Raw genomic sequence first — 21188 nt, 5'->3', positions numbered from 1 at the left:
CTCCTTCTGCGTGTAACGTGGAGCACTTTAGAAACTGGCAAAATACATGAACATCGTTGACAAAACTGATGTACAATAGAAAATCTAAGAGCAGACTTCATAATGCGGCGTGCTATTTGCAGAATGGTTGTAATATTAAGCTATTTAATTGAAAAAAGAATAATCTTGATTACAGTATTGTACTGCCGCAATATGAATAGATAAATTAAGCTATCTTTTGAGGAAGAGGATATTTAATATGACACAAAACATTGGGAAATTAGTGACCAGCAGATATATAGATATTTTAATTCAGTTGAGGACAGAACTCATAGTAAAAGGTAAGTGTTAACTTATACCTAAACTTTATGAAGGCTCTTGTAGGAAATGAGTTCTTAAACTGCTAGGAGCTGTGTTACAAGAACGCTTCTTGACCCTCATCAATTAGAGGGTGTGCTGAACACAGATTGCTTGGGAGGCTTTTTTTACCCAAACGGAGAGTATTTTCATCTTTTCCTTTTTCTACCCACCACCAACTTCCTCCTACCCCCAGCCCCCACCCCCCCAGTTTGGCGAGTGTGTCCCACATTTGAGGAGTGTGCATGTATGTACATGTTCTTAATTTTCAGGGTTCTTCTGTAAACAAATATAGTATCTCAAGATAGTGTTACTGCACAAATGCTTATACACATAACATGCACAAAAGAAACTCTTTTCTCTTTTGAGAGAGTGTATCCTAATCCACCATAGAGAGGTCTTAAGTCTTCTGCAAGCTGTAAGTTTCTAAATATATTGTTTATATGTAAACTTGTCTCAGTCTGTTCAAATGTATTTCACCGTATAAATAAATGAGTGGTTGGCAAACCATTCTACTAGCTTGTGAGTGTAATTGTATTTGTATTACACTCAGTGTAATTGTATGACACAGGTATTACCTTCTCCTAGGTTTGAGGACTAAAAATTCACTGGTAAGGAGTCTTATTAAATTCAAAATATCTTTAAGTATGCAAATATTGGCAACTGACAGCAATTTCCAAATGTGTCTGTGAGAATAAACGTAGGAACAGAACTCTGAGTGGTTAGTAACAATGGATAGTAAAATGCACATACTTATACTTTTTTTTTTAATATGGAGGAATAAAGTGTTAGTATGTAACAGTTGCTGGACTCAAAGATCATGTAAAATATGTGTGTTCATTGCATAAAGACTTTGCTGCTGTCAAAAGTTGAATTTCTCTTTCTGGAGTTGTGTGCCACCTTTGAAGAGGGCAACATTCTTAAAACTTGTTCAGTTAAGATTGTTAAATGGTGATGGTTCAGGGCCCTTGATTCTTTTAACTAATCTCCTCTTAAGCGACCATAGTTCTTTCTTTCACAACCCATGGAGGTTACGGTAATGCACACTGTATCGTGTTTAGAGAGCTACAGAAACTGTAGGAGAGATAAGACCAACCGCATTACCTTTTTACTCTTTCTCAATAGATATGAAAAGGCAGACCCGGTGTGCTATTAAGTCTCCAGATAGTCCATCCTTGTGAGTTAGCCCCCTGTGCCTGAAATTTAGGGCAGCAAGTCTGCATGCCTGCAGTACTTCAGGGTTACTGCTTTGCCAAGCTTGCTGGCGCAGTGCGATGGGAGTGAGGGGGCAGCTGGACTACTAGGGGTTTTCTCCAGAATGGTGGCTCGCTTGAGGGATTTGTGAGGGCAGATGACTGAGGTCATGTCAGTCTTTGGATTTATCAGATTTTTGCTTGGAAGTGCAGGAGGGAATAGGTAAATGAGGCTGAAAGTAGAGAAGGTGGGAAAAGCAGAGCAGATACTACATATTAGTAGTCAAGGTTTTACTTAAGATAGTGGTAGTTCTGTAACACTTCATTGTTTTGTATGTCATATGTAGATTTCTTTGCAAAAATCTACAGAAAGTTCTCAAAGGCTGTGAGTTTGCAGTTGCAGTCACTTTGTATGTGTCGTGTTTCATTGATTTATTCTCCTTATTTCTCTTACTCCTTTTTTTCTTTCCTCATTCCCCTGTTCTGAAGACTCACCTTGTCTCACTGTCTCCCTGCTACTCACCTCCTCTTTTGCCCTACCGCTGCTTCAGTTGCGTTGATCAGCTACTTGATAGAAGTATGCGAGATTTCTGTTTCTACTGAAGAGCTACATAAGGACTGAGGAGCAAGACTGATGAATCAGTGAATGTCTAATGCTATAAATGCTCGTATGTAGACTTTAATGAAGGGTGCAAGATTTAAGGTAGGGACAGGAACTATGCTGGTTTACAGGCATCATTTTAAAGTTTCCAGCAGTGAAACTTTATATCCAGTGTGCTTATCCAGTGCTTAAACACAACTTCATTTTTTTGCATGTTAAAATATGTTTTTACTTGCTATGCTGTAGATACTTCCAAATTCTCTGTGAACAGAATAGGTGTATATCTGGTCAAAGTTTTTCCCTGATGCTGAAATAGCAAGAGACTCCCTTTAGATATTGAAAATTGTTCCCTTTGCCTTAATGGTCACAAATTTCTCTAATTCTCATTTCTTGATAATTTTTAAAATAACATTCTTGTAGGAACTTGAGTTGAGTAGTATGATAGGCACTAGATCCTTGTATCCCACTAGAACTCTTCATCTTTAAAATGGTGCATCAATTTAATATCATGACTTGCAAGGTAGGCCTATTAGTGAGTATGCTCAGGTATCAAAGTTCAGTCATAATTCAGAGCAGCTGGAAAAGATGAGAGATGAAATCAAATACTTGCTTTTTTTCACTGAAGTGCTGAGCTGTGATAGCAATTAACTCAGGTCTCATGTTATCTTCCTTTCTCCTCTTTGCATTACTCTTTGTTCCACTTTCTTTGCATCAATAACTATATTAACTAACCAAAGCTATATATTGTGCAAAACTCCTTTGGGGTGTGAAATAGCTCAAGTGCTACAGATGGTATGGGCAGAAACGTGGGTCGCACGGTTGTTATACCTGTGTTTCACTAGTACTTTGGCACTGAAGTTACAAGAGTTTGCACCAAGACACACAAGCTTTGTATTTTGCCTCCTTTCGATCTCCTCATTGTGGCCTCATGTTATCCACCCAGAAAGCAGCTCCAGTCCCATCACAGCTACTTTCTTTCCCCAAAGATGGATCAGTGTTAACATCTTTAGTATCTTCTAAAAGACTATTAAGCAGATGCTTTTTGCATACTATGGCTCTTGAAAGAACATTATTGAATTGGAGCCTTATGTGAAGAGTTTGAATTCAAAGATTGAGGGTTTTTTCCTTTCTACATTGCATCCTTAATGGAAAGTTTGAGTTTTATTTGTCATAGGAGGTCAAGATCTGTCTGGAAACCTGAAACTATATTTAGTTGTTTAATGTTATGCTTGTATATACAAAGTCTTTACCACTGTAGACTTAAATATTTCATTAATGTGGTAAAGATTAGGAACTGAAAAACTTAATAACTTTTCAGTATTGCTTAAACTTTTGAAGTGTCCATTTTGCAGTTTAGAATTTCATAGAGGCACAGGGCTATCTTGGCCATCTCCAGTTCAGAATCTACTATATGCTGATTTCTGCCCCCCCGCCCCTCCCCCTCCCCAATGCATTTTTCTTATTTAAGCTAAAATTAATTTTATTGTTGTTTTATGAGCTTGTTTACTGTGTTTGATCTGCTTGTATATATTGAAATATGGTGTTTCTTACTGTTACAGAATGAATCCAGAGAGCATATTGTTGCCTTCAACATGTTAAATTACAGAGCATGCAAAAATCTATGGAAATCTTGTGTAGAGCATCACACATTTTTTCAGGCAAAGAAATCACTACCTCATGAAAAAAAGATATTGTCACATTATTGGACCCTGGGTTCTAGAAATCCAGCAAAGTAAGTATTCTGTGAAAGGAATGTTTTGCTTTGTAATGGGAAGGGGAGGATTTGTGTCAATGATAGCTCAAGTTGGAGTGACAGAGTTCAGTTCTGCCCACAGCTGTCTGTATGTGAGCCATTTGACAAGTTCTTCAATATGGTGTCCTTACAATAGAATTTTTCTTATAATATCCTTAAAAGGTATTTGAATATAAGTATGTTTTACTGGTATTTTTTCAACATGCTATTTCAGTTTGAGGTATAAAAAACACTAGAAAGTAAAAATGTCATTTAGCTAATGATCCAATAAGAGAATTTGCAGAACAGATTTGTTTTGAACTGTTTACCCCTTAGTGTCATATACACATTATTTAATATGTTAGGGCCATTTCTGGAGTGTGTCATACCAACCACTTGTTACTGGTATCGAGATCCAAGTATCTGAGATATTTTGTGTTATCTTTTGTGACACTTCTAATCTTTTATTTCTCTCATTGGTTTCTGCTAGTCATGGAGCTGGTACTTTCGTAGTGGTACCTGAGATCTAGTTCCCCGAAAGTAGTACTTCAGAGCCTTTCATTTTGCTGTATGAAGTTGGGATTGTTCCTTCCCATATGCACCAACTGGGCCTTAACTTCATGAAACTTCATCTTCATTGTCTAGCCACTTGATGTTGTAACGTCCTTCTGCATTTCTTCACAAATGACCTTTATTTTTGCCATCCTCTGTGACTGATATCTTGAGCAAACTCTGTTCACTCTTTTCTCTCCATCACTAGAGAATATGTTGAATAGAAGAGTCCCCAACAGATATCCCTCTAAGACTTCACTGCTGATCTTTTTTTCGCTATAAGTCTAAAACATTTTTTCCTATTCTCTCTTTTATGTCCCAAGTGAACAGGTATTTCCTCCACGTGAGGACCCTATTCTCTAGCTCTTTAGTTTCTTTATGGGTTTAAAGGACCTTGGCAAATGTCTTTTTGAAATCTTGAATAGATTAAATCACTAGTTTAAGGTGGGAGGTTATACTCAAGTAGTTCTGCTGTTTCATCTTAGAGGCTTTTAGATATTTTTTGTAACTGTCAGTCCCAGTGATTTCTTTCATTATGTTGATTTGTTCTGTTGTTTTCATGTACCAGCAATTCAGCTACAAATGTGTCGTGTCATGTGGCACCATAGTGTCATCTGTGTCCTGTCCCCACCTCACCCCTGAAAAAAATTCTGTCATGAAACATATCAGAAATGAAACATATCAAAAATCTTTCATATTAATAGTGAATGAAAAAGAAATTAAAAAGAAATTTTGGAGGATTCTTTGGTCATTTGATCATCTATAGTCTCTGCCAACTCTAGAAACCTGCTTGTTCTGATGATTTTTGGAGAATATTTTATTGTTTTCTCTCTGTTTGTGGGTGGTGTTTGTTTGTGGTTTGGTTGGGGTTTTTTTGCAGTGTGTTCCTGTAACAGTTTAACTTTACATTTAATTTGTCAGACTGCTTCTCTCTTTCCTATTTGGATAAGCTTCAGCTTTTGAATGATGTCATCATATTTCAAATAGCTTCCCAGACTTTGGTGGCTGGCTGGGTTTTCATACTGTCAAGTCTCTTTAGACACTGCAGAAATTCATACCACGTGGACTAGTATTGCTTGTAAATGAAGCACTTAGCCCACGAGGGCTGTCCAACACTAGGAGGCTGATAAAATGTTATGTTTTCTGCTGGAGTGGAATTCCATATTTTCAGCTGGTGTTAGATCATAGCTAAAGCAAGTAAAACAAGTACTTGTATGAACAGTAATCTAATTTTCTTAGATTTTCTTAGTGTTTTACAGATCCGTATTTTGAAAATCAGCTCCTCTATGGAGTTATATGGACTCGTTCTTCCTATAGTAAAGCTTTCGAGGAGGTGACTTTCTCAAAGCATGTGGGCTTGTCATATCCTGGAGTCCTTTATTTCTCTCAAATTTGCAAACAAATTCAAAATCCTGATGCTTGTATATGCACATGTACACGCAGGCATTGCACAGCCCTTGTATTGTTAGGAAAGAAAACAGTACAAGTTCCAAAGGATACCAGTTTAGTATCATTCCAATTTTTACAAAACATTGGATTTTTGACAAATTTTACTGTTAGAATTTCTTAATAGCCTGTAACATGCAGGATAGTTCTCATTGTTGAACTGAGTCATTAAGAAGGACGACTTAAGTAATTTCATGTTCTTGAGGCATTCATCTCTAGTGAATTGCTTACTTAAGCTCTTAAGGAATCTCTAGGGAGAACTGTTAATTGTGATATTGTCCGTCAGCTTAATGACATCCTCCGTACTAATGCATTCTTTGGCCGTATTATGCCAGAAACAAACATGAAATTTAGGATCTATGTGAGGCAGAAATGACTCAGCAACCTTTATTATCAGAGACGGTTAAAGTACATAAGAAGCAACAGTAATTTTGGAAGACTTTCAGTAGTTCCTATCAACTTAGTGTCACTCAACAAATTATTTTCTCAAAGATTTAAGAAAAGGTGTGAACAAGTCATTTCCAAAGTTATCTGTCTTACGTTGAAAATTTTTGCTTTCCTACTTGTTTGTGATTGTGGAATGTTGTAAGAGACAACATGAGCTTCCATGTTCCTTGCCAAGGATGGTGCTGAGCTCATGTGGAAGCTACGCAACCAAAAAAGGGATTCTGCATTCTCCCATATGAAAGGGAGCAAAATTTTCTATTGAGTAAAACAAACAAAACCAAAGAAACAAAAAACAAACAAAAAACCAACCAAACAAAAAACCCCAAAAAAACCCCAGAACTACAAAACCCCCCATCAACCACACCATATAACCCTGGAGGTTTTAAGATTGACTTGTCTTCAATAACTTTTCATCCAGCTTCTGTCAGCTTTGAAGAGGGTTACATTCAGGTTTTACCACCTTAAGTATCACAAGTTTTCCTCTGGGATTTCTGGCTTTCTTGTACTATGTTCTTTTACAGTCATGTGAGGCAGATACCCTAGTGTTTATTGCATCAGTTCAAATAGCTGAACTCTTGCAACCCTTTAGTACAATTTCTTATTTGCACATCTCTGTGCCCTTCTGGGTTCTCTTAGCTTAAGGTACTAGTGGAATTCCATATAAGTTAGGCTGCTGAGTTGTATAAATTGCCTGTAAGCCTTATTCTAAGGGCAGGATGAATCACATCTCCAACATTGAGAGATACGTTCATTCAACATTTCTGGACTGAATGCTGAATTCAGGCATATTCTCATTCCTTGTTGAAAAGCTAGAAGTGTACCTATTTTTTTCACAAAGGATAACCTTGGTGATAGATGGGGGCGAGGAACTGTCACCTCAAGATATGACAGTCCATTCCAGAAAGGCATTAGCCTCTCAGTATCTTTGCTGAGAAATACCCTTGTATTTGACATCTGAAGAGCAGCTGCTTGGAGTTCAGGAGGTTCTTTATGTTATGTACTGAAATATCTACAGAATATATTGTTTAAGTGGTTCTGTGGTCAGGGTTTGGGGTTAGGGCTTTGAATTCCATCACACAAATTAGGTTGCATCTCAAAAGTCACCTGCATTGGAAAATGCATGAATAGGCACTAGTAAAAAAGGAAAATTGATTAGTGCAAAATATGTGGAATTCTTCAAGATGCCTTTTTTGTAAGACATCCTCTTTTTCTGCTCTCCCTCTCCGCTTTGCCCATATAAGGCTTCTTTGAAAGAACTCTTTGTTTTTATAGAAGGCCAGAGCAGTTTGTGCTTTGTCATTGATATTCATAAGACTTATAGAAATAAAATAGATAATACAGGCAAAAGCGTCTCCTGAGTTCATGGACTGTGTGTTTACTAAGCTTAAAAACATCCATGGGTTACTAATTTTGACATCTAGATGCTTCATATTAAGTTTTCCCTCATTGCTTTTTAAACTGTGAGAAGCTTTAAAAGTACACATTTGGAAGATGAAGGAATGCATTTGCTTTAAAATCATGAACAAGATATGTAATATACTTCAAAATACAAGATTACTTTTTCTGTTTTACTAGTATAAACAAAAAGTAGTACGATGGAAAGCATACTTAAGGTTTTGATATTAGCATGACTAATATCCACAGCATAAACAAATTTTTTTTAATGCTCTGTAAAATAAAGACATTTCAGCTCTGTAGCTCACATGTCACAGCCACCTATTATGTACAGCTCAAGACTTAAAGAGCCAAAGGTGCTTTCTCTGTAATCTCATAAATTGCTACTTTTCCATGAGAAATCGTAGACCTGTAAACTTCAGGATGAGCAGTTTATGTCTCTGCTTGTCTGTCTTGGAATGCTGTGTAAAAGGATGCATACAAGTTAGTTTATGTCAATTTTTATCTACTTAAAAATTTTCTTTATGCTGTATAATTCCACTAGTAAGATATTTTTATTGCTTTCCTGGCTGAGATTCTGATTCTGATGCAAACCTTATCTTGTCAGGTTCTTGTCACAAAAAGCAATCCAGACTTGGAGATCCCCTTTTCATGGCAGGTCTTTCTCTCATGGTTTATTCCTATAAGGAACACATCACTCAAATGTGGCTTCCCTCTGGAAATAGAGAATGGTCTGGTGTAGCTTTTACTTGCTGAGGCAGCAGGTAGATGGTTAAAGTAGTCCTGTGCTTAGTGAAGCCATTAGTGAATTACTACCCCTTTATGAGTTCTAACAGGGAACATCTAGAATCTTTTGTCTCTATTTGAGCCATGTTTTGTCAGGCACTCAGTTCAGTGCCAATAGGACATACCGAACTTCCTGTTTTCCCCTCCATCATCTTAAACACAATTGGGTTAAAAATAACTCTCAGAAAAAGTTATTTTTACTCAGACTTGTGATTAGCATTGTAGCAGGGATTAACAGTTTTATTGACACAAGTGAAGGACAGCAAATGGCTCTGTGACAATGTAAATGCATAAGCAAGGGAGGGGTAAGCACAGGGGACTCTTAAAAACACAAGAATTATAAAATTGACTTTCATAAGCGTATTTTATTGAAGTTTTCTATGCAAAATAATTCATGTACAGTTTTTTATTTCTTTTCAGGTCTGTAAACAACCAGTACTGCAGAAAAGTTATAGGTGGGATGGTTTGGAACCCATCTATGAGACGATCTTTATCGGTTGAGCATCTAGAGACCAAAAGCCTTCCATCTCGATCACCTCCTGTTACCCCTAATTGGTAAATCCAGTTTCAGCCTTTCCCCATACCTTCCAGCCTCCTACCTTTTCTAATTGTATGTACTTTAGCAGAATAATTACGTAGGGGGTACATATATATATTTAAACATTGTTATTCTGACTATATATATGATGACAGGAGAAGAGTGGGTGTCACTTCAACTTTAGCAAGGCTTTTGGTACAGTCTGACAAAATATTGTACCCAAGTTAAGACATTATGTTCTGACAGGGTGGACAACAATGTGGTTTAAAAAAAAATAAAATATGGTTGGATGACTGGACTCAGAGGGGAGTTGTTAATGGCTCATACTCTACCTGGAGGCCAATAGCAAGTAGACTACTGCAGGGGTCTGTTTTGGGACCTGTCCTGCTTAAAATCTTTATGACCTAGAGGCGGCAATGGAATGTTTGCTTATGAAGTTTGCAGACGACACCAAACTGGGGAGATGAGTCAATCAGCTTGCGGGCAGGGCTGCTATCCAAAGGGACCTTGATAATCTGAAGAAATGGGCCAAACGGAACTACATGAAATTCAGTGAAGACAAATGCAAAGTCCTGGGAAGGAAGAACCCAGTGCAACAGTATTGTCTGCGATGCAACTCTTTGGAAAAGGACCTGTTGATCTTCATAGGCAGCAAACAGTACATGAGCTATCCGGTGTGCCCTGGTAGCTAAGTCCAACAGTAACCTAGCGGTATTAACAGAAGCATAGATGGTAGATCAAGGGAAGTGATTTATTCCCCTTTTGCTTAGCATTCATTAGGCATTATTAGAATGCTGCAGACACTTTTGTGTCCTCGAATACAAGAAAGACACTGACAAACTGGAGCGACCACAGGAAAGACCACCAGCCACCAAGGTAGTCAGGAGGCTGGAGCACTTACCTATGAGGAGAGGCTGAGACAACTGCACTCGTTCAGCCTGGGGAAGAAAGGGTTTCCTGGATGCCTAATAACAGCCTGGCAATACTTAGGAGGAGGCCAGCTAGAGGATGAGGCCAGGTTCTTCAGTGTTGCATGGTGAGAGGATGAAGCAACAGGTATATGTTGAAACAGGGGAAGCTCTATCTGGACATAATTAAAAACTGCTTCATCACAAGCACAGTTGAGCAGTGGTAGTTTGGAGAAGCTGTGCAGTCTCTCTCTGTCCCTCAAGTTTTTTGAGATCTGATTGGATAAAGCCTTAAGCAGTCGTCTCTGACCTCAGTTGACCCTGCTTTGAGCAGGAGCTTGGACTAGATGACCTCCATAGGTCCCTTCCAACTTGAATTACCCTTTGATTAGAACTTTAACAGTACAGGTAGCATTTTAGAGGGGGGCTAAACCAAATCAGTTCAGTGTACTGAACCTAGCAGTGTGTGATTTCCTAGTATACCATACAAAATGTTTAAAAATTGATTATTTAAAGTGAGACCTGTAGGCCTGTCATTAAGATTTTGGGATGTAGATTGCAATAGGATAGAAATTTCACTTTGATAAAGTTTTATGAACTTCCAAATTGTGTTTGTGTTCCTTATTTTTAAGGCGGAGTCCTAGACTACGTCACGAAATTCGTAAACCACGACACTCATCTGTAGATAACCTTACAAATGAGATTAGTTATATTACTGAAACAGAGGATGTTTTTTATACATATAAGGGCTCTCCAACATCAAAGGACAGTGATTCGGAGTTCTCTCAGAACCGTAGTCCACAAAGGAGGTAAGGACTTCTGTAAACAATTTGTTGCCTATTTTAATTTTTTTTTTTAAAAAACACCAAATAAAAAAACAGTTTTAGTATAAAATCATCATCATCGGTTATAATATTAAAAGGAGTTCAGTTTTATGTTTGCATCAGCTTTATTTTGACAAATTGCTAAACTGCAAATACAAAATGCCCAGTTAAAAACAAACCAGCCCTTCATCCCTAAACAATTCTCAGCAGTTGAGTTCTCAGTAAAAAGAGACAAGCTATTAAGGCAGGCCTGTTCATAACTGCAATATTTATAATATTTATAGAATTATTAATAATAATATTCCAAGTAGTTTCTGCACCCCTTTCCTACCTGTTATAAACTCTTCCTTTTTTTTATTATTTTTTTTTTGGAGGGGGGGGAGGCGGGGAATACTTATTGACCTCCTTTAAGAGTTCACTTACATTCCACATGATCAGCTCAGCATCATCAATTGAAAGAGTTACTGCATTTGAGTAAACACAACAACATAATAATGCTAGAAGTCATCCATCTTCTCCCCCAGAGGAACTGTAGATTGCTAGTCTAAAGGCAGTCTCTGCTCTTTGCCTTGAGGTATTTTTGCTGTATTCCTTCAGGACCAACTTTGTTCTCCCCTGAAGTGTTCTAAACACTGCTAGGTTTGCTTCCAGGGCTTGAAGCATCTATCTTTATGCACTGATTATTTGTTTGCTCTTATATTACACTTTATGTGTGGCTTCACTCTTATCTTACAGAGGCATTTCTTAATGAGTAACTTCAGACTAACACAATATTAACTTCAGAAATAGTGTACAAAGTCATTAATTGTTCAGTCTCCAAAATAAAACAGAGCTACTTTAAAACTTCCAGCTGGGGAGAATATTATATATTAAAATGCAGGTTCCTTTTTAATGTTACAAAAGGAAAATAGTTTCTAGTGATCCCTAGTAACTTTAAGGCAATATGTATTTTGAGAAGCAATGTATTAATGGAAGCTGATAGGACTCGCCTACCTCTGTGATAGTGTGCAGCTACTAACTGTACCTTTAAACTGTGGATTTAAACTGTTTTCTTCAAATATGAATTTATTGTTGTTTATTATTTATGTATTGTTAGTACATTACAGCAGAGACCTTTCTATGAAAGCAGGGAAAAACTAACATATATGCATATTTGGAGATTGTTACTGTGGTGTTTTAAATTGTTTTTCTATCTTTCCGACTGGAAGTCAGAAGAGCCTTAATACTAGTAGCGTCAGTAGGAACCATAATAATATAGAAAGGTGATGCCTCTAGATGTTGTGAATAGTCATGGATAGGAAGCCGTGTCTTCTGTTTACAGATTATACTCTTTTAGAAGTATTTTATCAGTAAAAATAATGAGGCAAATCATAAAAGGAGATAATGAGGGTAGAAGCTGTAGACAGAAAACTAAATTACCATGCTGTGTTGTGTTGACTGACGGGTTGTGTCCTGACAGTTTAGTATATTGAGTTTTTTTCTTGTATTTTCCTTTTTCTTTTCTTCCCCTGGACTTTTTTCCTTTCCTTCCTGTTTCATCTTCTGATGCCTACTGAGAATGGAGTGGGAAAGCTTGCTTTTGTGCTGTTTCTCAAACACTGAAAATAGGATGTTCTAAATTTGAAAATTTTCAATTCATTCAATTCAGTTCATCTATTTTCTGAGCACTATATGACTATGCTGTATCTGAGTAATATCACTCACTGTGGAGGAGATTACTGTTATTACCTCGTATAAACCAAACTTCCTATATGTCTTATCGCCAATGCATTCTTGGTTTCCTGGGTATGTTTATAATATTTGATACTCTGCAGATAACTGAAAAAATGCCTGCATAAATGTGATTAATTTAAATTTCAAGTGTGTGTTTTCAAAGATGAATGTAATGCATGGAATGAATTATCCTTCTTGTACTGTTACTTTTGTGAAGTAAAATGGTCATTAATACTTTCCTTTTTAACAATTAAGGTAAAATATACAGTAACCATCCAAACCAAAAACATGTTTCTTCTCTATGCTGGAGTTTTCAGCAGTTCATGTTAGTCCACATTCCAATTTTTCTTCTTTTATATTCTTAGAGTAGTCATTACTTACCTCAGTCCCCCTGTTGAAAGACGTAAAGTAAAATTAAATGTATATATGTGTAGTCAAATCTTTTTTCCCCCTGAGTGCTTTATTTGAAGAGGGAATCTAACACTATTAGCTAAATCTAAAAAATTAGCTAAAATGGAAGTTTAACTTGCATATCTTCAGTATTAAATATGGACAAACACTTGTCCTGGACTTTTGCCACACTTCAGGAATACTTAGATATTAACTATAACTCACCTTGAAGAATACTGATAAAACCAACTTACTCATTTTTGCCATGCTGATCTTTAGTACATTTGACATTAACAAAATATGAGATTAACATTTCATGGAAAAATATTGAAATTGTAAATCTGGTTTTCTTTTTCCTTAGAGGAGAGTGAAGAGCAGCTTCTCATAGTCCTGATAACATATGTTGTCTGTAAAGGCCCTTTTTTTTTTTTTATACTGCCTAGCCTGCCAGCTGACACTATCAAAAGAGGTATTAGTTAATGCTCATTATAACTAATTAATAGCTTTGTGAAAAAAAAATCGGAAAGTTTTTGGAGAGCTACTAGCAAACAACTGTAAGATGCTGTTTTTTAATTGCTGAGTTGTTATGCCTGGGACCTCAAATCTTAATTATAATAACGCAGCTGCTCGTTTTTTGTCAACATCATATGTTTATATCAATTTCATTTACTGTGGCTGAAGCTCAAGACTGTACATGCTGCAGTTAGCATCGGATATGGCTCTTCTCTATTTTTGAGGCTGCCATCGGCATTTCAGGGCTGGGGGGGATAGTTTTCACCTGTTTCACTTCAGTCCCTGTGTAATGTCTTGCGCCTTTTTTGTCAAAACAACGAGTGGTCCAAGATAGACCTACCTTCAAACTGATCTGTGGTGATATAGCGCTTGTTGAGACAAATATATTGTTAAAATTTACATAAGACAACTTACTGTGTACCTAATCCTACCAAGGTATGCTTGGAACCTTGGTGGGTATCAGAACTGTAGAAGCCACCACTGGCAGAGCACATAAACCTGCACTTATTTTCCTATACACCTTGTTTTACCTCCTGGCAATACCAAGCATAATTATTTTCTTAATAATCGATTTCTTCCTTGCTGTGTTTATTCACTTAAGAGAATCAATCAAGTTCTATTTTCTTTCTATAAAACATTACACAATTTAGAAAACAAACTATGTGGAACAGCTCTTAGTTTAGAGGACATAAAACACATCAGTTATTAGCATTTCTTCCTCCATTTCTTTAAATGTGTTCTACTGTGTTGACCTGTCAACACCTAGAACTATGTTTACTGTTAAATGCTTCTAAATAATCATGTTGGAGATAAGGGCCAAGAATATTTTGACTTTCATTATATTGTTTCCCTGAAGAATACAGTGATTGTCTTAAAAAACGTATTTTGTATGAACATTCTACCATCTAGCAGAAATTCAAGGTATATCCTACAGGCTGTGACTGGAAAAAGAAAATTACAAAATAGAGCAAACCACGTGTATAGATGAACTACAGAAAACCAGGGCAAGCTTTTGAGTCTTGTGTCAGTGTAGCTAGACTGCTTCTGCTGCCCAAATTATCTAAGGTACTTTCACATCCATGTACAATTTGAGGCTCAGACAAAGTGAAAAGAAACAATCTTTCTCTCTCAGATTAGTGTCTGCAGAAAAGATTGGAGCTGTCTATTACATATGTATTATGGACAATAAATTGCTCTAATCTCAAATTAACATATATTAAATAGAGCTTTATTCACAGGGCATGAATAGGTTTGCCTATCTAAGCCAACCATCTCAAATCACAGCTGCATACAAAACCTGTCATCAAAGACAGTGCTGAAGAGGACTTCAAGAGGACTTTTGTTTAGCCCAGGGCTCCCCAGCCTTTGTGGAGAAAGCTTCCCCTGTCAGTTCTTTCTCCTCTTTGTTGCCCTGCTGCTGTCCGACTCATCCGACTGCTACTGCCACCGAAAAATTAACACTACACACAGACGTGGAGCCCACACTGAGCCTTCTGAAGTCTTATAGGTTGCTTTCTGTGTTAGACCACACTTTTTGTTATGACTGTGCCTCACCAGTCCAGAACAGGTAATACAATCTTCTGACTGTATGTTGTACTCGCTCTGTCACTATATTTATCCCATGTCTACATATGTATGCACATGCTACTACTATTATTTTGTTTTTAAAGTGTTTTCAAGAATAATATTGAGGTAAAACATTATAGTAAGTGTACTTGTTTGATAATTGTTTTTCAGTTAAATTTGGCTTTCCCTAGTCTTGACTTCAGCTTCCTGAAGATGTTTTTCTTCAGAGATTCACATTTTCTTCATTGAAGCACTGCTGCTACTGACTTACTACATTTCTTATTTTAAGCAAGGTAGAAAACCTCTGTTCTGTGAGGTTACATACCTTATCTTCAGATGTCCTTAAGCACAGAGATATCCATTAGGCAATAGTTATGAATGTGGAGCTTTAGGGCTTTCCTTTAAGATAGAAAATAGAACAAATTATATTATGAGGCTTTATTTCTAAAGTTATCTCTGCTGAAAAGCTGCTTTAATTTGGTGGGGTTTTTTTCAAAGTTGTGTCATACCAACGGGCTACCTGGCATCAACCCATCCTGACCATCTGCTATCCTGATAGGTAGCCTGGATGAGCTCCTGGAAGAGCTTGTCTTTGAGAAAAATGTTTCCCTTTCAGTGTAACAGGTTTAAACCACAGCTGGTTATTTTTAAAGGCTGGCCGATGGACTTGTGCAGGGAATATTTTGATCACAATTTTCCCTTTTTTAAGCCTGTTATGGTACCTGCAGTTTTTCTTGATAAAGGGTACTACTGGAGTTTCCAAATTTGGAATGAGGAAAGCCTCACTTGTGTAGAGGGAAAAAAATCATCATTAGTGATACACCTTTCTGTGACGCTAATGCAACCTGTAACTAATGTGTCATTTGAGGGCAAAAGGCCACAGCAGAATTGAAGTAGTCATATTGAAGTATGTGGCACTGTTTCAGGACCAGGTTGAGAAATTTAAGCAGTAACCTTCAAATCTAATTTGGCTTTCACTGGGGCAATAGGCTTTAGGCTTGCAGTAGGCTTTTGGAATCTTGTACTCTGACATGCTTGATCTTGTATCAGATGACAGTTTTTGTCTTGAAAGACTACACTGTCCATCCCCTGTGCAAGTTCTGGTTCTCGGTATTGACTTTTGTTTTTTCAAAAAAAATAAACTTAAAATGTAGCTAATATATAGGGAATGTAACTTAATGTTTGTCACACCCAGTAGTTAATGTGTAGGATGCTTCACTGATGAGCCGTTACAAGAACAGAAAAAAAATTGAAAGAAACTAGCTTACCCTTTACCTTCAAGTAAATAAGTGAAAATTGAAATTACTAAAATGAGTTTCCTTGTTTCCTTATGTTCCAGTATTTGTTGTAAAGTAAAAATCTGTAGATTTAAATGTTTCAATAATACACATTTTAAACACTTGGTGAACTTAAAATGCCAAGGTCCAAGGTATGCCATGAAAATACAGACATGTAACTGAGTAGTATTTAAGAAGCTTTGAACTGTAATTTTCCCTACGTGTTCCTTTCCCTTTTTTCAAGCATCTTATGGTGTGTGAGGTGTGATACAGATGTTCACACTTAACAGTGAAATGAGAAATGAAAGTGAATGAATGAATGTCAAAAAATGAAAACTGAAAGCCACTGTGTTGTTTAATGCTCTTAAACTCTAAGAAACCACCTGCGGGGAACGTACGTGGCTTTTAGCCAGTCTCTATGAAAAGGGAAGAGTATCCTCCACTCTTACCCTATTCATGAATTTAAGGTTTTAATCTGGCTTTGTGGGAAGACCGACACCCACACTTGCCCCTTAATTGAATGTTGTCTCATTAAAGTAAGGTGGTGTTTCTTCTGACAAGAAGGTAGTAGAAGCAAAGGGTACTAAAACAAGCAGGTTTCTTTGCGGTTCAAGATAATCTTATTCATGTTACTAGTGTAGGACCAATTTCCCCTTTATGTGAGGAACAGAGCTTATTTTTGACCTTGTAAATTCAGGTTTAATAGCTTATTAATAGCCTTTTAAAAATGTTTTTATACCATAGGTGGAATTGTTTGGCGTGTTAATATAGCTGTTGCTTGCCCTATTAATGCCCTTTTTCATATTTTTGAACACACTTTTCTGAGTAGGAAGGGTATATGTTAGTAAGAATATATGAGTTTAACTATGTATATAAGGCGCTATTTTAAGGGAAAAAATAACTGGATTATTGGCTTGGAAAAGTAACCAATGTGTGGAGGGTCTCCCTACTTGAACTGTATTCAGTTTCTCTGTAATGAAATAAACCAAAGATGTCTGTTTGGTTTAGAACATCAGACTGCCTAGGAACAAGAGTTTTAGTAGTTTTTCAGAGTAGACTCAGTGACCTAACACATTTCTAAGTCATGAGGTATAGTATCAGTCAGTGAGAAAAACTTGCTGACAGATGAGGCATTGTAGATCTTATACCTAAAGTCATGCATTGATTCGTGAGATAAATCTGGCTAGTTATTTAGAGAGAGTATGAGGTATGAGGAGAACCACAAGACTCAGTGTGGGGGCACAGGGAGGACTGAGGAGGGGCCTGGTTGCGTTGTTGCCTTACTCTGCCAAAAGAGGGTTATCAAGAATATGGAGCCAACTGTTCTCGGAGACGCACAGCAAAAACAGGTGAAGCAATGGACACAAGTTACAGCAAGGGAAATGCGCAAAAGACAGTGGGGGGGGGGGGAAATCCCACTGAGATTAGTTAAAACCTCGTACACATTGACGGAAAGGTAGAGTGTTTCCATCCTTGGAAAACCTTGAAATGCAACATGACAAGGACCTGAACGTCCTCATCTAACTTTGATGTTGGCTGTTCTTTGAACAAGACTTTAGGTGATCTCTCAAGATCACTTTCAACCTAAATTACTTTGGGTCTACAATTCTACTTGTTATAAATGCAATATATTCCCACATAAGCTTTTCTTTTAAAGTTAAACATGCTTGCAGAGCTATAAACCTCTTTAACTTACGTTCTAAAACTATCTTTTGCTGGTGATATAGATGGCATAATGTGTACAGTGCCAGAGTTGGAGGGGAAGGAAATGAAATGATGAACTAGTATACAAAACGGAAATTCACTTGCACTGTGCTATGAATTTCTGGAAGTGCATATATGCTCCTGGTGTAAGTGTGATGCATCAACTGGTGAAGGTACTGCACTGAAAATAGATTTCCTGAACGTATGCTGCATTTGTTCAATTCTTTCAGGTTGCCATTTTGATAGACAATAAACTGTAGCTCATAGTGAGATTTGGTGAATGTACTATGGGAACACATCATTATTTTAACTACAACATAATTCCTTTTGTGAACAAAATTTGTAAAGCAGTGCAGTTGATGAAAGCACCCTTCAGATGTATCCAGCCAAGTCCTAGTAACTACTTTCTTGATAGAAAATTGCAAATAATTAAAAAAAAATTAAACCAAGTTTTTTATCCTTAATTTATAATCATACGTAGATGGGTTCAGTTCCTTGTTCTTAAAATAAACTGCATTTCACAAGAGTCTGTTGCCCTTATTCATGTACTTCAGTCTTTCTCAAGGAAGATGTTCTAATGCTAGGTAGTGGATCTCAGAACATTTCAGTTAGTTTCAAGTTAGGGTTTTAAGACTACTACTAATAGGCTTTTATGAGTTTTACTGTGCTTTTCTGCTCAAATATACATGAAAACAGTACATGTATATGCTTTGCTTACATGTAAACCTTTCTTTTTAAATATACATCCTTATTAAAACGTACTATGCTTTCCTTGCCAGTTCAAAAAACAGTCATTTCACATCCAAAAAAGAAAGTCTCAAAGTTGAATTGCAAATCTGTGATAAGACAAATTTTACAGCAAGCCAAGCAGTTGCAGAGTATCAGAATGTATGAAACATTTATGGAAAGTCAGTAAACTGGAATATCGTCCATAGAGGCAATGCAGACTAATTCAAATTTTCCTTTTATATGGGTGATGGCAGCAGCTTACAAATGTGGATGTTTGGAATTTATAGAAAAATCATTGGAAAACTTGTGTATACCATGAAGTCTGCAAGTTTTTCCTGTAATGGTACTCTTAAGTATGCAGTACAAAGAATCTACATGGAGACCTTACACAGTCATTTTGTTTGTAGAAATGCTGAACATTAACTGTGCAAGTCATTCTGTATATAAATTTCTCTAAAAGGCAGCAAAAAAAGTGTGACTAAATATTTTCTACTTATTTGGCTGATGAATAATGATCCCAGTTTTAATGGTGAGCTCTCAGAAAAGAGGTGGTAAGGGAAGTGCTGGCACACTTGGTCGTCCCAGCCCTGCAGGTGTTAGAATAAAAGAAGCTTTAAGAACTTGAAGAACACCACAAGGGCATAAACCTACAGATGTTTCCTTCAGTTGTTTTTAAAGTGGGGGGGAGGGGGGTTGCTACAGTTCTATTGTTTCAGTTGTCCCTTTTCTCTTGGGGTTTTACTCTGCTGTAGTTTATCGTCCTCAGTTCTCAGAATAGCAGAATTCCCTGGTAGGGCACACTGAAATGGGGAGGAGTGGTCTCCCCTTAAGACCTGTTCTTTCTGTCCTCCTGACAGAAGAGGAAAGTTAGATTATTTTTTCTTCAGGGCAAAGAGTTTTATCATAAAGATTGTCACTAACAGAGCAATCCACAGTGAAGGAAAGATTGAAATGGCATCATTTTAGATATATTGTGGAGTAAGGAAGAGTTCTAAAGTGGTGCTTGTTAGCTTCATCAATGGAAAGCTTAATCTCCTTGCAAGGAAGGGCGCTCTTTCTTGATGAAAAAGTTGAATGGCTGGTCTGGTGAGTGTTCTTCTTTATTGACTTAAAATATGGTCCTTGTCCTGTGTTGTGAAATGAGGAAGATACATTAGTAAAATGTGGAATAATGTATAGCCAGAAAAGATCATCTAATTATTCATGTTAACATATCAGTGAGTAATTAAATGTTAGAAATACTATTTAAGTTGCGGAGATCAAAATTCTGCAGCTCTAGTGTGCTGAGCTACTAAAGACTTTAGGAAGACACAGCTGCATTGTCCCTGATGAATTCTTTTAAGCACTGAATTTGTTCGCTTCCTAGGTCAAATTTTTGGTTACCTTTTTTCACTTTAAAAGGTTACAGAGTGATTCAGTAACTCTTTCAGAGCTGGTATGGTTGAATTAAAGTGCAATAATCCAACAGATAAACCTTCAGCAAACATTACTAAGAATTTATATCCCACATCTAAGTCTCTGAATGTATTGGCGAGATGATGAAAAATTTGCTCTATGTGTATACACGGTATATGAATGGAAGATCAAGTTGTTTTCTTTCTCAAATAACCTCACTCTACTCGGGGGGGGGGGGGGGGGGGGGAAGGGGAGATATATTAAGATAGGGATATTGTGTCTGTTTGCATCACAGTTTTACAGATTGTAAATTTTTGGGGAAGGCTTTTGGAAGGGGTTAACTTATGGCAATGTGAATTATACATTGAATTCAGTAATAGAGCTGTAGCTCTGCTGTGGCAAAACATAGAAAAGATGTACAGTTTCATTGTGCTTTGCCTCAGAAGGAAATCAATTAGCTTAAATGAAAATAAATCCAATGTTTCTTTATTTTTAGCATGACTTCCTAAGGAAATAAGGCTTATGTCATTGCACTGCCTGTCTGCCTCTGTTCCCACTTTAGAATGTCTGGACGATTGCAGTCAAATCTAATGTAGGCATCGAGTTTTCAAAGGTACAAAATTTTCTACAAGATTAGTGAAAGTCAGTGACTAGGCAGAAAAGAAAACCTTAAACTGATCTTGTCCTCTCACTGAGCAATTACAGTACAGGTTCAATGGACGTTCCCAAAGGATCTGCTGTGCACTGCTGGGGGTACTATGGGGATTGCAAACAAGGAGAAATAGAGGTATTTGTGGGAGAGCGGGGGTGATGGATGTCAGTGGAATCAGAAGGGGGGCATGACTGCAGTAAAAAAGGAAGAAGTGTAGTGCTTTAAAAAAAATAATAATTAAAGTATACATAACCCAAACCTCCACAAATTTGTAGGGAATCAAGCTTTACCATCCCCGCCTCTCAAGGAAGAATTTCTTCATATTGTAGAATACATGTAACTTAACTAGACTAATACTGCTGCTATTTTTACTGTAGTTTTGATGAAACATAGTACATAATTCTTAGTATTGAGGGGTTTTTAGGGAACAACAGTTGGAATTTTAACTGTATACTGTGAATTCCCTCCTACAACTTGACAATTCAACAATT

General features: G+C 37.1%; 1 protein-coding gene across 3 annotated transcripts in view; it reads left to right on the top strand.

Moving 5' to 3' along the window:
- PTPN3 (protein tyrosine phosphatase non-receptor type 3) overlaps window positions 1-21188 on the top strand; it is a 138150-nt gene that overhangs the window by 75115 nt on the left and 41847 nt on the right. For all 3 annotated transcript variants that reach the window (XM_063326278.1, XM_063326277.1, XM_063326279.1), the window contains 3 exons: window positions 3690-3862; window positions 8909-9043; window positions 10567-10743. In XM_063326278.1, coding sequence (XP_063182348.1) covers window positions 3690-3862; window positions 8909-9043; window positions 10567-10743 — 485 coding nt within the window. The remainder of the gene's footprint in view (window positions 1-3689; window positions 3863-8908; window positions 9044-10566; window positions 10744-21188) is intronic.

The sequence above is a fragment of the Chroicocephalus ridibundus genome, chromosome 2 (assembly GCF_963924245.1).
Source record: "Chroicocephalus ridibundus chromosome 2, bChrRid1.1, whole genome shotgun sequence".
In the NCBI taxonomy this organism is placed as follows: domain Eukaryota; kingdom Metazoa; phylum Chordata; class Aves; order Charadriiformes; family Laridae; genus Chroicocephalus; species Chroicocephalus ridibundus.
The sequence above is the reverse complement of the archived record's forward strand: the minus strand, read 5'-3'. Positions and strand labels throughout refer to the sequence as shown.